The sequence below is a fragment of the Bombus pascuorum genome, chromosome 12 (genome assembly GCF_905332965.1).
Source record: "Bombus pascuorum chromosome 12, iyBomPasc1.1, whole genome shotgun sequence".
In the NCBI taxonomy this organism is placed as follows: Eukaryota; Metazoa; Arthropoda; class Insecta; order Hymenoptera; family Apidae; genus Bombus; species Bombus pascuorum.
The window spans coordinates 4,169,617-4,187,060 of NC_083499.1; the positions used below are offsets into that span (position 1 = coordinate 4,169,617).

The following is a 17,444-nucleotide window of genomic DNA, read 5'->3' on the forward strand; positions in this document are numbered from 1 at the left end:
ACCAGCGAAGGTGGTTATTACACTTGGTCATTTCATGCGTCATCTTCGAAAGTGGTCCACGTTTTTCGTGACTGTGGAACTTTCCGGGGTCATTACCGATTCAGCGACGACAGGTCACCGAGAAGCGGAACAGGCAATTAGCTTCGTTAACTCGAAAGTTACAAATGAAGTGTAATGAAATGTTTTAGAGATTCGAAATGAAACGGGGTTGAACTTGAGTGAATTTTTAAGTGCTGATTAAATGTACGAAACGGTCTGGAATTTTGCTCTTCCGACAGAAGTAGAATATATACGCACGTCGTATTGACTTGTGCTTATCGTTGGAGGATTACAGAAATTTTGAAAGAGTGATAAGAAGCGAAAGGCTGATACAAAGGTCGAGAGTGACTAAGAAATCAAGGCCTTAAGGAAACGAACGAAACTGCGATGTACAGGGAAGATTTGATGCATGTAACAAGATTCATAAATCTGATTTAAGAAACAAGAAGAACTAAAATTTCCAGCCTGAAAGAGTTGAAGATTCTCGCGAAAAGAAAATACGAGAGTATTAAACTGAGGATCGTTACAAAATAGAATACTAAAGTATATAGCAAAGATCTACAAAACACAATCACAAAATAAACATATAAACTTGGAGTGCCTACAAAGAATTTGAATTGGCTATGAAATTGGTAACAACTTAAAAAGCGCAATGAAAAAGAACAGAAAAATACGAACTTAGGCGCACCGGAAGGAAGAATGCTAAAAAAGTTAACAACCTTAGAAAACGGTGAAAAGCAACGCAAAAATACAAACTTGAACTGACCACGAGAAAGAACGCTGGAAAAATTATTAACGATCTAAAAAGCGCGATGAAAAAGAGCGCAAAAATACTCAGACTCGGACTCGCCACAAAGTAGGATGGTAAAAAAAACTTAAAGAACCCAATGGAAAAGAACAACAGAAGGATCAGCTTAGGATTACCGCAAAGAATACTAAAGAAACGTAGTAAAAACCTAGGAAACATGGAACTCTGAGGAGTACGAAGTTATCCCTTCCAAGGATCCTCACGAAAGACGTGTAGCGCGGTCTTAACTCCTTATTACGCGTCTCGTTGTCCGTTTTATCGTTACGCGGAGATCTGTCGACTACGAGGAACCTGGCGTGCCTACTACAAGGATGGCCTCTGACCCACTTGACGAGGGCCTCGTGTCACGTCGTAAAACGAAACGGGCCCGGGGAACGAGAATCGGCCGCGGGACGAGTGGCATGGCCCGTTTTCGCTGTCTACTGGTGCTTTATGCCCGACACGTAACGCGAGCGCGTTCCCCTTTATTTGAATTTATGATCACAAAACGCCGTAAACGTTTCCTCCTTCTTTTCTTGCCCGACTAGCGTACACACCCGCGCTCGCTTTTACCTTCTTGCGAGCGCGCTTCGTTCGTCGTGCGATTCATCGCGTTTTCCTTCCTATACAGACGCCAACGTCGCCGCTTTTGAACGCTAGAAACCGGACTAGGTTGGGTTTTATGGGTCCTAGAGGAATTGCACCGGCCACGGCGTAACCGCGGGAGGAGGTGGATAAAGAAGACCTCGCCGACGAGAAAGGCTGTTACGATAAGACGTGAGATCCAAGAGATAAAGGAGTTCCGTTGAACCGAAAGCTCGATAGAGGTGAACGTTCTTGCTCCTGGAAGAATAGGATAAACAGGCTTATGAAATAGAATCGGTTTGGTTGCTTGATTGATATTTCTTCATAATCGTCTTCGCTCAATTAGAATCATTAAATCTGATTTTTGATACATAGTTTGGTAAGGAAGTATAGGTTTCAAGCACTTACTTGATGTTTCCATCGTCGATGTCTTTACCTCGCAATGTTGTAAAGTCTGAAGAAACATATGTCTTTGTAAAATTATGATATAAAATAGTAAATCTCAGAGATTCGTCTCCATGTATTAATTGTGTTATTTCCTTGCGATAAATGAAGTTATGGAAGCAAGTTATCTGTTTGTCGGGAACTGGCTTCTGAGAAGCTTATATGCAAATTACTTTTACAGCAACGTTTCCTTTATGCAAACAAGTTTAGAAGTTCCTATTCCTCGAAATAAAAAGTCGAGTTATATCCATGCCATGCAATTGAATAATGTTATTATTTTCTACAATTCAGAGCCGGAGTTTTAAGTGGACGAAAGCCGCGTTATTTCTTTCGTTACATGATCATTAATTCTTCCTTGTAAAACAATGCCGCAAACCTACAGAATAATTCCGGTTCTCAGGCTCATTTTCGAGGTTAACACGTCTTCCTGTTTCGCAACGGAAAGTCCGGTTTCTCGCCGCCGGGGTCGAATCGCGAGGCAGCTACCCCTGCGAAAACTTGACCGTATCGTGTTGTACGGATCTACGAGATCGCGACAACCTCGACGATGTGTCAAGTATGCTTTTGACCTCACGATCCCTGCGTCCGATTCCCCGAGTTGCTAGACCGAGGCAAGTTCTCGCGGTCGTTCGACTGATCTCCGCGGACAAGCAGCTAAAAATATGGATTCTTGAAGTTTCGCGATCCTATTGCTAATATACTATAACATCTAATATTCGACACTTGTAATAAATAGACTCCGGATATTTATTGAAATTTATATTTTTATAAATGTAATTAAAGAAATGAAACTTAGATGAGAAGTTTCACCAGTTAAATATCACGACGAGTATCGTTATTGTATATTTTGAACATTTTATATATTTCTGCATATTACACACATTTGCACTTTCAAATATCCCATAATTGCATAAAAATCCGCGCTCTAGTCATCAGAATATTTGCACTTAATTTTATTTATTATCCAAAGTATCCTATCTCTTTTCTTTTTTTTTTTTCGTTTTCGTTTTAAGGAAGTGAATTATGGTAGGTTAAGTAATTTGATTCGTCGTTCGATCGTTACCATCCCCACAAAGTTCCAAAAAAGGGAAACGGAGCAGAAGTCACGCATGTAGAGATCACGATCTAGGCATGCCCGACATATCAAACTTCACCTTCTTCCAAGAACAAGGAAACGCTTCTAGGGATCTACACGCGGGATTTTAACATTATAAACATAGTTCAGAAGCACGGCATTAAGATCAACGTCCTATGAAACGTTATGAAAAAGATTCGCATCAAAATCAAGATCCTGGAAAGCGACACGTGCCCGCCATACCGAATTCCCTCAAAGTTTCTCAAAAGTTCATATACTTTACAAAACTCGGTCTCTCGTGAACCACTGCAACCTTCTGAAAGAGGAGACAGTCTAATAATGGGAAAAAATATCCATTCCAGTTACATAAGATTTCTTTCCAACTACCGTGAATCGATAACTCTTCGTCCGATAAAAAGAATCTCATCGAACTACAAGACAATTCCATAGATAGCAAAGTCCGTTCCAATGACAGACCAATGATAGATAGAACTTGCAGAAGTCTATCGAAAAACAGAATTTCTCTTTATCTTACACAAACCAATACAATCCAGATCAGATAAAGAAATACAAGAAGAGTCGAACCATACGTAAATCGCAAATCGTAATTACGTAATCTGAGATAACTAGACACAATTACCGATAAAATAACTGCGTTATATTCTCGAAGAAAGCAGAGCAATCTGCTTTACAAGCAAGATGAAGATCTCCAAACGTTCTACCGCCGCGTGTCCACCATACCAAGCTCGCCCAAACTGAAAACTCTTCCGGGAACCGAACAATTCACGTAGGAGAAAGGCGTGCGCGTAAAGGGAAGCTGGACGAGGCGCGATGCGACGAAAGAAGTGGCAGAAGCCAGGCCACGTCCACGTTGGTCGCATTTAAATTCGCCGACGCGACTGAACGTCGAAGAACTCGCGTACATATGCGGACCACATACACGGGTGGCGCGTGCTGCGCGCACAGGTGACGTGCGTGCGTGCGTGCGTGCGTGCTCGCCAAGGTAAAAAGCCCCGCGTGCGTCTTCGTTCGTTTTGCTTGCGTCACGTTGGAAAAAGCGGAGGTAAAAAAAGAAAAGATAGGAGGAAAAGAAGAAAGAAGGTGGAACCGGCTGGTCCTGACAATAATAATCAAAACGAATGACCCGAGCAGACGGTAGAGCGCCACGCAGTAGCGAGACCTGTCTTTCGAGTTCGACCGCGGCAGGTCTCGGACCAAGCACGCTCCCTTCCGATACGCCCGATTTCCGGTTTCAGGAACGACGATTCCGGTTCCAAACCGGGCCCTGCCTGGTACCGCAAGCTCGTTCAGGATACAAACACGCGTGCACGCTACCGTCCGACCCTTTCAGACCGACCTGCTCATTCTACGACTGTTAGAAGTAGACACGCCTTGTTAGTTAGATGAAATTTGTTGGGGTTCTTTTGGATTTTCGACATCAATGAGGGAGTTGACTTTGTAACTGGTTAGAAGTGATTGTTTGGAGAGCCTGATTTTTTGGAGGATCAAATGTAGCTAGTAATTGGGCGTCTATATTATCTATTCTACAGAAAGTGGTTTCAGGTATAGTTTGCTCGAGGGAGAAGAACGTTGATGTAAAGATCTAAGATCTGTTTAAATAGGATTGATTACTGTTTTGCAGGATTAAAGAACTTTTGCAGACTTCGACAGGTTCATCGAAGCTCTTTTAGATTTTGGGCGTTGACGAGGAGCTTTCTAATTAATTAATAGAAATTGACTGCAGAATTTCTCAACGATTAAATACGGTTAGTAATTAGATGTCTATGTTATCTATCCTATAGAGAGTGGTTTCAGAAATAGTTTGATTGAGAGAAACGAACGTTGACGTAAAGATCCGTGGATTACTTTAAATAGGATTGATTAATTTATGGATCCTTATAGACTCTGCTTTTTTTATTTTGTACGTTCCTTTAGGGAAATTTAAATACGTAGTTGATTAAGAGAGATTGTTTAAAGAAAGTGTAACTCTTGAAGAATCGATATGTAATACAATATATTATAATAGAGAGTAGTCTCGGGAGTAGCCTATGGAAGATTTGTAAACTGGTTGAAACACAAGTCGTGAATTTGAGGATAAAATTTTGCTAGCTTGATTGTTGGACGAGCATAGAGACATACATTAAATAGCGATAAGAGGATTAAAATAGTGGTTGATTGCGAATAATTACTTATGTGAATTGAATGTATGTATGTGGTTGAATGAAAATTCTAGAATCTTGAAAGTTTTCACTCCGTTTTCCCGGAACCGCGTGCTTAATACCGTGTCACTCGTTCGAATGACGAGCATATACACTCTAGTACACACGTATACGCGTCTGTGAGCAGACGGTGACCCTCCAGCGACCTGGCGACCTCGAAGCTCGCATGGTACGTCTGTCTTGTCGTCGATAATGCTGCACCGTAAGCGCATAATTGCCTCTTTTGCGCGTACGAACGCAAACGGTACGCAAGTTGCGTGGCGACGCGGCAAAAACGGCGCGGTCGTGTAACGTTACGTGGAATAATTTGCTCGTCCGTGTACGGGAAACAGCCGCGAATTCATGAATTCGTGGAAACCGGCTTGAGAATTACCGCATAGGAGGTGATTAAACTGTGCCACGGCGTCGATTTCTTCTCTTCTCGATTCCTCACCGTGATTTGTGACTCTTTCGTGACAAAACTATACCACGATCTTACGTCATGTTTTAACACTTTCGCGAACAACAATTTTGGCAGGTATTTTGAAACATACCAGTCTGTCAGAAACCAAATCGATCAACTACGCTTTTCGTTGACATTTTAATTTCATTACATAAGTACGGAATTAATGTTTATTTCTTGAGAAACAAATGCCTCACTTTCGTACATTCGTTTATCGCAAGAAGATAATCTGAATTTCAAAGTACTCAAAAAATAGAGTTTATAATATTATCGCCTTTTGGTACTTTTTAATTTATGAAATTAATTACTGTGACTTCCGAATGTTTAGTGAAATTTGCATATTGTTTCGTTAAGATACGAAAGAGAATAGAGTTAAGAGACAAATTAGAATAATAGAAACTCACAGTAAGTATAGGTAGATAAAAAAATATCATAAAAAACAAAAAATTAGACATATCTGGGTTACGAAAAAAAACTCGAGCGTGAGAATTTGTAAAACATTGCATAAGAAATGGAAGATATTGGTCGTCACGCGAATTCCTAACAGGAATTGACGCAACTGCAACGCAATTACTAGTTGCGTTATAACGGATCGTCTCGATCAGTCCTTGATTTCAGGCATCATAGGATTTTACGACTACGACGTTTTATAAATTATTGAAATGGAAAGGAGGAAATTGGCACGTTCTGATGTTAGATTCAATCGTAGCCAGCTTGCGAATCACCTCGGACTTTTACTGCATACGAGCGTCGAGGTATCCACATTTTCCTTTTTCAAATCGAACAATCTTTGCCTCGAAATGCAGTTACTCTTACGATTTCTACACTCGCTTCTATCTCATAATTCCTACGTTCAATTCTATTTTGTAATTCCCATATCCGTTTTCGAATTTGTTTCAAGCCTCATCGTCGTAACTTCGCGGGTTAAATGCTTCTTCTCTCCAACATTTAATACCTTCGACAAAACATATATCCAGTGCTATATGCTAAACAGTATCTTATACTCCACAAAAATCCACAAGTATTCTCTGAAGCTGTCGAAAATATATATCGTATAATTAAAAAGTACTATGCTTGTAGCAAAATAAAATTTCCTCAACAATTCGTGAACCGCGGCCTTATAATCCCTAAACGATACGTTAAAATCGCAAAATCCTACAGCCCACCCTTAGCTGGCAAATTATAATAATATCATAAATTAAAAGATATGTTAGTTGCAATATCCATCAACAAAAATTATCCCAAAAATCCAGCAACGTTACCCGAGGCATCCAAGGATTAACACGTCAACGATTCATCCGAAAAGAAGCACACGTGCCCCCGTCGATTCCCGCACATGTCAGAGCATCACCCCGTAGTATGTGCACCCAAAATATTCAAAAGAGAGCGGACTTAAACTGAGAGTATCGGTACGCGTAAGGTTCCCCGGGCGGATTCGCGATCTCCATGAATCTCAGCGATCCTACATCAGGGATTAGCATCGCATTACTACGGCGCGGCATTAAGAGTACGAGGCGTGGAACGAATGCGCGTCTCGATGCAACGACGAACGAGCTTGGATCCATTTCACGTAAGCCGAATTCATGAGGCCGTGCCGTCGTCGCCTCCGGTTATGAGACGAGCAACAGCTTTCCAGCGCGGAAAGGACAACAGAGAGCGCGCGGTACTCCTCTGGCTTTCACCGGCCGTTTTTCCATCGTCGTTCCAATCCGCACCTCTTCAGGCACAAGTGTGCCGAGGGCGACGACGTGTCGCGTCCCACCATCCTTCTCTACTTTCCTATACGACTCTTTCCTTCTCTCTTACCTCCGGTGTCACCCTTTTCCTCGCTTCCAGTGAACAATCTTTCTCTCTTATTCCGTTGTTCGCTCTTTCTCGCCTCGAGAGTAGACCAGACGATGCCAGAAAGGCGGCAGACAGAAAGCACGGCGTATACAGAGGGGGAGAAAAGAGACGGAGGGAAAAGAGCAGAGAAGAGAGGGTTAGACGAGTGAGATCAGGTATCAAGTGTAAAAAAAGAGCCATTGTACGGGAGCATCTGACCGTAGGGTAGGTACCTCTGTGGCGATGTTCAGCGCGGTAGAAAAGAGAACGAGAGAGACACGCGGCATGTCTTCGTTCGTTTAATAGAAAGAGATGGAATGAAGGAGGCCAGAGAGACCGGTGAACCTGGCGGAGGTTGCCACGACACGTCGGGCAAGGACGAGAGCAGGGAAGGAAGAAAAGGGAAGAAAAGGGAATGAAGGAAAAAAAAGAATGCGCGAGCAAACTAAGAGAGAAAGAACATGAAAGTGCAAGAAAGAGAAAGAAAGGGAAGGAGGCTGTCGTATGCACCGAGAGCGTTGGCAGTTTATAAGGGTCCCCCGTATTGTGGATACGTATTATCATGCTAAATATAACATGTTAACTACTTCGCATAATGTCAGCCCGCGATCCTCTCGATTCTCTCTCCCCGTACGACCGTTCGGCGAATCGCGTTTCCGCGCCCAGAAAATTTTATTGCCGATGGTTCGGCAGATGCGATGCGACTCGCTACGATCCTCGTGCCGAAGGCGATGCGCTTCTCTTTCCGTTCCCAGAGCCCCCGGCTTCTGGAAACGAGAACCTCTTCTGGTACATACCAGGAAGAATCTCTGACACATGATTCGTTATTTATGTACAGCAGCTTTCTTATGCAAAATTCGGATGTCGAAGATTTATGATAATTAGACGTAGAAGCGAACTTGAATATTTTCATGGACCACGGAACGTGTTTAGCAATTCCTAGAGACGATGTTTATATCAACAGATTGACTACGCTAGAAGAAGCTTCGATAGAATTTCTTCGTTGTCTCTAACACTCGTTCAAATCAGTCGATTAAATTCGAACAGCATGAAATCTCTTCACCGTTCTGTTCATGAAATCTCGAATCTGTTCTCTAATTGATTCGAAATGTTCGTTCAAATTGCTGTTCTCTCAAATTGTTTAACCTGATTTTACTCGAAGTATTACGGTTGCTTCGAGTATCCCTGAAGCTTGAGATACATTTTACAATGTTACGTATGATGTACGTATAACACACGATTTACAATGTGAACTACAAACCTCAAGCCTCATCGTCATAACTTCGCGGGTTAAATGCTTCTTCTCTCCAACATTTAATACTTTCGACAAAACATATATCCAGTGCTATATGCTAAACAGTGTCTTATACTCCACAAAAATCCACAAGCATTCTCTGAAGCTGTCGAAAATATGTATCGTATAATTGAAAAGTACGATGCTTGTAGGAAAATAAAATTTCCTCAACAATTCGTGAACCGCGGCCTTATAATCCCTAAACGATACGTTAAAATCGCAAAATCCTATAACCCACCCTTAGCTGGCAAATTATAATAATATCATAAATTAAAAGATATGTTAGTTGCAATATCCATCAACAAAAATTATCCCAAAAATCCAGCAACGTTATTTATAAAAGCGAATGCCCTTTGGATTTTAATGAAAAGCGAATCATTCTCCTCGTTTCCAATGCTATTTCGAATATCCATTACTTGAAATCAGTAAACTCGACTTGTATATACACAAACTTCAATCTAAGTAACTTGTCGTGTAGAAACACGTGATTGTTCAAATAACATTGTTAGTTCTATAAAGCAATGAATCTACGCATAATCGATAGTCGATAGAAAGGAACGCGCCGACGCTTATCGTTTATATTTAGTAATGATTGGAAACTATCGATATTTATTCGTCTTTACCTGGTTTTTACTGAGAAAAGTCAACGTTGCGAAACAGCTGTGCCATAGCTGTTATTGATGAGACACATTACGCATTTATTCGCCGTGACGGACCTTGAAAATCTATGAATTAATTATACTTTATATACGCACGAGCGTCGCACGATGCCCGATGATATCGTCATTGAGACGCGGGAAATGACAAATGTACCGCAGTCATCGGCGCTGTCGATCCTACTTTAGCTTATCTTCGTCGTAAAACACGCTGCCGTACAATAAATCGCTCTGCTCGTTAGCTAATACCGTATTAACATTATTATAACTTCCCTCGGGGCATAAAGATTCAGCGCGAACGTTTCAAATGCAATCGATTTAGTGGGGAAAAAAAAGGAAAGAAATGATCGTCCAGCCCCCCCTCCCCCCACCCGAGGTAACCTGCCATTATCATATCAGTGAAACGTTAAAATCTATTTTTCCGAAGAAAAACAGAGAAAAGAAAAAATTTTCTGTAATCAAGCTATCAGCGAGCACGTTTAATAAAATAGCGTCGTCTGGCATCATTTGCATCGCAACAAAGTTAAGCCCTGTTTTAATATCGCTGACAACGAAAGCGATACGATGCTTTAAGTCGTCTCGTAATTAGATGTATTTCTTGAGACATCTGCATAATCGATTCTGAACTTGTTGCTCGGAATTCTTCGGCAAATGTAACTTGATATAATGAAGAGTAGGCAGTTAAAGCTATGGCGAAACTATCTTTATAAATTGGAAAATAAACTCCGAGCTCCTTCTCTTAATTGGTTCTGTATCGATAATAAATTGCTCGGGACAATCAGAGGATGAAATATTATACTTGCATTAATTCTTGTTTAATAATAATTACGTGATTATATGTCGCAAGAGGAAAAAACGACAAGTCCATTTTTCTTGATTTTCTGATGTTTGCGTTAGCTGTTGAAAGGAAGGACGTTAAGCATGAAATTTCAACGAGAGAAAGTGGAGAAAATGCATATTTAATTACAAACAGTTCTTAATCTTCTTCTTAATAGGATTGAATTTTACAACTTACACTTTTTCGTCAAGATCGAAAATACTAACTAAGATTTAACGTGTTTTTCTCCTGCTATGTTCCACGTGTTTTTCTATAAGAACCGATAAATCTCACAAAACCATTACAAGCAAAATGCAAAGAGCGAGGAAACATTTCGTTGGCGACCCGATTCGCCATGCGCACTTAGCGCATAGTCGATCGATCCCGAATTGATAATGTCGAGCTTAAAGGGAACCGCAGTTAAAGGTCGATTCTCCACGGACTGTTGAAGGGGTGTGATGGGCCAGAAGCTGCTAGTGCAGGAGGCGCCTGGCTCCGGTTCCGGTTCGACGAATCGCATGGAAGGCGGCGAAGGCGCCGGAGGAGGGGAACTACACCACTTCCTCCATCAGTACAACCAGCCGTCCCACAGTCCTGGCCAGAGTCTACAGGGTGGCCTTCCGCTTCCGCTTAGCCCGCAGTCCCTCAGACACGACGGTTCCTCGAGCACCGGCATCGCCGGAGTCAAAAGGGAGCCCGAGGACTTGAGCTCGTCGAGAGGGGCGCAACAGTCCAGCAAAAGGCACAAACAGGCTCAGCCGGACAGTCCCACGCCACCGGGAATGTACCATCATCATCAACATCAACTACAGGTGAGACCATCGAGCAATTTGTAGCCATGGTATTTTCGATAAAACTTTGCTGATTTTTCCTTTCGTTTCTTCTTGTCTTGTTTTGTCACACAATAGCATAGAAGCGTAAATTTTTCATAATATGGAGAAAATATAGAAAAAAGACAGCGTCAAAGAAACAATTCGTTCGCTGCAATTTTACATTAAAATTCTTTAAAATTCATTAAAATTACTTTGGTAAAGTATTTGGAAGCATTCAAAGATACAAGAAATCTAGTTTCACATATTTTTGCAGTTATTGCCTTTCTGCATAGTCAGTGCTTCATGGTTGATCTTTGTATTGTGATGATAATATTTAATATCAGGAAGACTAATGAATCTAAAATAAATACTTAATAAAAATTGACTTCAAAAGATCGACAGTCTTCCTATCTCTGTGTTAGAATAATAGTAAATTCTCAGATTGATGTTTAGATTCGTTTTTAAGATGCAAAGGCAAATGTATTTAGGTGAGGGAGAAACAGAAAATCTGGTGCTGCTGTATTAAATTAAGATGAAATCGTGAAAATTATTATACTACGAATCTTTATGCAACTAAAGAAACAGAATGTCACGTCTCGCGACCCGCGCGATCCGTGGCGCGAAAGTAAAATTGATAAATTCCTTTAAACCGAGATAATTAAAACGTTTATTCCAAACCGTGCTTACAATATTTGAAGTGAAAGGCAGTTAAAGCCGCTAAAAGCTATATCTTGCGAAAACTCATCTAATTACATTTTTATATTATGTTTTTATAATCATATTATGATGATTTAAATTGTAAACAAAGTCGGCAGTTGAACAAACGTTGGGGATCTTCCCAAACATTTTTAAAAGAAAAACTTCGACGTTTTTTTATTTCCGACGAATATAAATGTAGCGACCCAGAGAAATCAGCAGTAATTTTGGAGTTCGAGTTTGAGTTTGAGTTTGAGTTTGAGAATATTTACCGTTTGGTTATCGAGTTAATTTAGTTAGCGTTCGTCTATTGAAGAATTAGTTATCATTTGTCTACCGAAGAATCATCACCTGTCAACCGAAGAATTTCATATCCGTCAGTCAATTGTCAATATCGAAATTGAGTAAGATTTAAATAAAACATTTTAAATCGATAATCTACTTCCAAACAACTTTAATCCTCTCCCGTGCCAGTATTCCCGCACATAGCAAGTTAGCCGAAAGTGGAGCTTATTGTCAGTTGCATTAAACGTTAGTTGACGCTACCTTCTCGTCGGCTACTAAATAGAACGTTACACAGAATACAAATAGAGTCATTAAATTTGAAGAAAATATGAAAAAATCGTACTTTCTTAGTATCGTTTCATAGTAAAGATTTTTGTAAAATGTTCAAAGTTTCCTTGTTTGTTGAAATAAATCTCCTTTGTAAAAATTAAACAGTCACAGGAGGGTTAAGTTTGCCATAAATTTTCTGCGAGATCACTGTAGCAGTAAAAATATTTATAACGATACACTAGCAGGTAAAAGCTTTATAAGTTAGTTGTCAAATAAAATATTATTTCCAATCTATATGATAGGAGAAACTTTTAAATAAGTACAGGCATTAAATTATAATATTAAAAAGCTTGACGTCAACGACGGCCAATCAACAAAAATATCATGTTGCCTTCATCAGTCTCTCCTAATTACATGCACAGGCCTGGCAACGAAACGAGTCTAAATCCCACAGAGATTATCGACAGTCAGCTGGAAAATGCGTGTTAATAACTTTCAGGATTCCAGTCCGCTCTTAGAAAACATGCTCCACACACTACCTGTCCTAATAAACATACGTGACACTATCCAATCTGAACTCCATCAAATCCGACTTCGCTCCATTGCGATTAAAATACATGACGCACATTAAAAGCAATAAAGAAAAGACCCAACACTACCTACCCTGATCTAGATATAAACGCAAGACACTAGCCTCGCTGATTCCGATACAAATAAGCGTCATTACCCCGACTCTGTTATAACAAACATACTTGACGCTATCTAATTCGATCTCGATAAAAATTCTGAATATCAGACCGCGCAGTCGAAAGACAAATACCCTATAGCATACTATATTCCTATGGAAATCCGGAATAACTATCTCGTGCAGTTATAATTATTTTTAGCTAATGATAATAACTATTTAATAAATTAATAGTGACTGATTAAACATATCAACTAAATTGTTTCAAAAATTTCGCAATATTATTCAGTTTACGACCTATTTCAGGTATTCAATAAACGTGTTTGCGTTCGCTAACTTGACGATCGTTAAAAAAATATTTCAAACTCTGAGAGTTCAATTATTTCCTATGATTTTCAAGTTTACAGAATTTCTATGAAAAATGTCGTATCAGTCATTTTTACTCCGATTATCCTGAAATTCTCTGAAAAATTCCACACAAAACAATCACTTTTCTTCTCTGATAGTCCTAAAATTCTATGAAAAATTGTACATTAATTATTCGTTACTGTTACGATTCTAATGTTAATGACGATTGCGTAAAATTTCAGGTGCAACAGTACGGCAGTCCCTACGACCCCTACAGCTCGTGCAGCCCACGATTGCAGTCCACGGCGTACACGTCGACCTCGGCGACAGGCGCGGCAAACGCTGGGAACCCGAGCGGATTGCACCAGGAGGCCACGGCGGTCTACGTCACTGGCGACGCTCTGCCACCATTGGCTTCGTCGAGCTCGTCCTCCTTGTCCACCACGACCGCTTCGTACACGAGGTACGAGGTTGTGCCAAGCTCTTACGCGACGACACACGCGATACGCTCATCCTCGAGCAGCAGCAAAGTCCTGACCGTTGATCTTCCCAGCCCCGACTCCGGCATCGGCGCGGACGCAGTCACGCCCAGGCAAGATCATCATCCGCCCACGGCGCTTCATCAGGTCAGTCCAAATTAAATGACTATTTGACACTCGAATTCGAAGCTATCAGCACTTTAAAGACGGTACGTACACCGAGAAACGTTTAATAGAAAATAATCGCATTGCAGTGTGTAAGCATGAGACAGTTTTTGAGCGGTATATTAATAACGACGTAGATATATTAGGTCGTCCGGAAAGTTCTTTTCGCGTTCGCCTTATCTCGTTCTGCTTGAGTAAACAAACCACCAAATCACTCTATCGTCAATCGTGTGGTCACTAGTTATCCTCTGTAGCGGCACATGAGTTAGAAAACAATTCAGATCATATTGTTGTTTTGCCTCGGAGTGTCAAGATCGTTAGGATACTCGTAATGTAAGAATAAATAAACCCCGGGCAAAATAATGTCGCCGCTACATGCAACCGTCGAACGAAGACGAATTCGAATTTTCCGACTCTCCCCCGACCGTACGCAACCGTTCGATCAGTTGTCGATCAGTTATCAACCAGTTATCAACGAATTATCAGCGATCTAATTAACGAGTCATTAACGATCCTATTTTACGACTTACACACTATCCACCATACCTCTGGTAAGGCAAGAGAACAGTTCTCGACATTAGTAGAAAGTGTATTTTTGCGTGGTGAAAGATAAAAGACCAAAAGATGCATTTTCGCCACGTTACGTTTCACTGCTTTAGAAAAGACAGTACGACTAAAAACACTACAAAGGAGATTCGTGACGTTTATGATGATCGGTCTATAATTGTTCAAACAGTCCGGAATTGGTTTAGGAGGTTTAGAGCTGGAAATTTTAATCTGAAAAATGAAGATCGCAACGGACGTCCATCCTCCACTGATACTGACCTTATCAAGGCCCACCTCGATGAAAACCCAAGGTCTAGTGTTCGTGAGATAGCAGATGCTTTAAGCATTCTGCGAACATTTAATAAAGCTTGGGTACATTAATCGCTACGAAGTGTGGGTCTCCCATCAACTAACAGAGAGCAATCTCCTGAATCGAATCTTGACGTGCGATTTGCTAATTCGACGCAACAATAGGGAGCCATTTTTAAAAAAGTTAATTACTGGGGATGAAAGTTGGATTCTCTACAACAACACTGCGTAGAAGCGATCTTGGTCGAGTCGAAATAAGTGTCCTCCAACGGTAGCAAGACCTGGACTTCACCTGAAGAAGGTGCTGCTTTCAATTTGATGGAACTGGAAGGGTATCCTCTATTACGAATTACTTCCGGAAGGGCAAATGATCAAATTATTGATTTGTGATAATGGTGAAAAATATTGCACCCAACTCGAAAAACTTAAGGAAGCTATTATCACAAAACGTCCTGCAGTGGTGAACAGACGTGGCGTCGTGTTCCACCACGATAACGTTTCTTTAGCGGTGCGAACGAAACTTCTAGAGTTTGATTGAGATGTTTTACCACATCCTCCATACTCTCCAGACTTTGCACCATCGGACTATTATTTGTTCCTCTCGCTAAAGAATTTTCTTTACAATAGAAAATTCAAATCAGTAAACGAAGTGAAAAACGGCCTCGAAGAATATTTTAAAAGTAAGCCAAGAGAATTTTGGAAAAATGGCATTATGAGACTTCCGGAGAGATGGCAAAAGATGGTAGAAAAGCATCATACATTATTTAAGAAAGGTACACAGAAGGAAATATATTTTATACTTACCTCCTATTTAAAAAACGAAAAGAACTTTCCAGACAACCTAATAACAATCAAAAACTCTTTGATATATAGCGAATAGAAGTATTTTTTTACGATGTACAAAATTTTTGTATCGATATCTTCGTCAATTTGGAAAATACAATTTGAATAAAATTATCGTTCACGGTAAAAACTCTGCGTTGGTGAGAGAGATGATTTAATTTTGATTTCTAAGCTTTGGTAGAGTTAATTGAACAAATCATTTACATTTGCATCTTCGTTTGATTTAGATGAGTTTTCATATTTGGGAAAAAAGTTGTTCAATAGCTAAGCGTTAGTTGTAACAATTACTTGAAGATTTGGTTTCATTTTTGGCGAGGTGAATTATGTAGAAGTTAGGTCTTCAGAGAAGAAAAATGTATAATAATTGAATCATAGTTACGAGATAATAGTTGCAAGTGTTGAAATTCAATCTCTTTGTTCCGAGCGTAGGATATACACGATCTATGGACACAAAGGAGATCAATCTTACACCTCGAATCTTGATCTCAACGTCTCGATCTCGAGGAATGTTATCGCAATCTCCATTAAAATCTAATATATCGACCAATTAAGTCCATCATAAAACAAGGTCGGTCAGTGTTCAAACGTTGTTCGAATGCTAATTACTTCGAATAATTCAAATAGACTAGATTTATCCAAGGATCGTACTCTTGAATAACTATAAACTCCAGCTGTAGATTGCAGCTTCAAAAGCATTTCGTATATATCCAATTGATCGATCGCAAATCTCTATAGGATTAATTGATATTTGCAACAATTGTTAAATATAATTAATCCAATTAATTTTTGTAGTTCAGATAACGAAAACTTCGTGAAAAAAATCACGCGAAATGGAAACTTCTTACGATCAATACTTCTGACTGACAATAAGTTTTGGCAAAGTAGATTTAGAATTATGATACCTAGAGTTTGGCAATAAGTTACAATAATAACTTTCAGCAAAATAGATTCGAAACGAAAGACAGGATATGACGATTCTATGCGAGGTAGCTCATTCTTGTTGACGTACTAGAATTAACAGAAGCAAAGATACGTCTGCTACGAACACCTTTTCCTCTTCCTACTTTGCTTTCCTTTTCTATTTTCTTAACATCTCTTCTTTTCCAATTACTTCCGTCTTCCTCCTAGTTGTTAAATGGAAGGACAGCATTTGATTAGACAAGACTTAAACGTTTATCGCAATCCCATCATGCAGACATAAGCTCTTCCATGTTCGATAATTTTCTACGCACTCTCTGAAGCAGAACTACACGGCTTGGTAACGATACTGGTCGATTTGCATAATCAACAACGCATATCTATCAGGAATATCGTCACGTTTGTTTGTAATCAATGAGAATCGTGTAATAAGTGCCACGTTCCTCTCCCTCGCCACATTTCCATCTTATTTCATTCGACTGGAAATCGTTGTAGAAAAATCCATGCAACGTAAAATCAAATTGCTACGATTAGATTAATACGATTCCATATCGGAAATATTTGCTTCGATGCGAGTTACAATTTAGTTTAAGCGTAGAAAGTTCGAAACGGAATTTTAATGCTGATTATCGGTAGAAATTATCGGTAGTGAAGTACACTTCTTATCGATAAAATTATAGTATATATATCGGCATACCATACATTATTTAAAACTGATAATAAACATTGATTTTACGTTTTAAGGACATCTACAAGCTCTTTAATAACTCTAATATCACACTGATATCACAGACATTTATACCAAGCAATTCACTATAAAGTCATTCGCCAGATTTCTATCAGATTCATATCGTATTCGATATTCAATTTTCTCCGATTAAAATTACATTAAGAATCCAACATCAG

The 17,444-nt window shown here is 39.9% G+C and overlaps 1 protein-coding gene across 4 annotated transcripts in view; it reads left to right on the plus strand.

Moving 5' to 3' along the window:
* LOC132912584 (protein grainyhead) overlaps positions 1–17,444 on the plus strand; it is a 162,374-nt gene that overhangs the window by 124,322 nt on the left and 20,608 nt on the right. For all 4 annotated transcript variants that reach the window (XM_060970105.1, XM_060970106.1, XM_060970108.1 and 1 more), the window contains exons 5-6: positions 10,634–10,994; positions 13,521–13,904. In XM_060970105.1, coding sequence (XP_060826088.1) covers positions 10,634–10,994; positions 13,521–13,904 — 745 coding nt within the window. The remainder of the gene's footprint in view (positions 1–10,633; positions 10,995–13,520; positions 13,905–17,444) is intronic.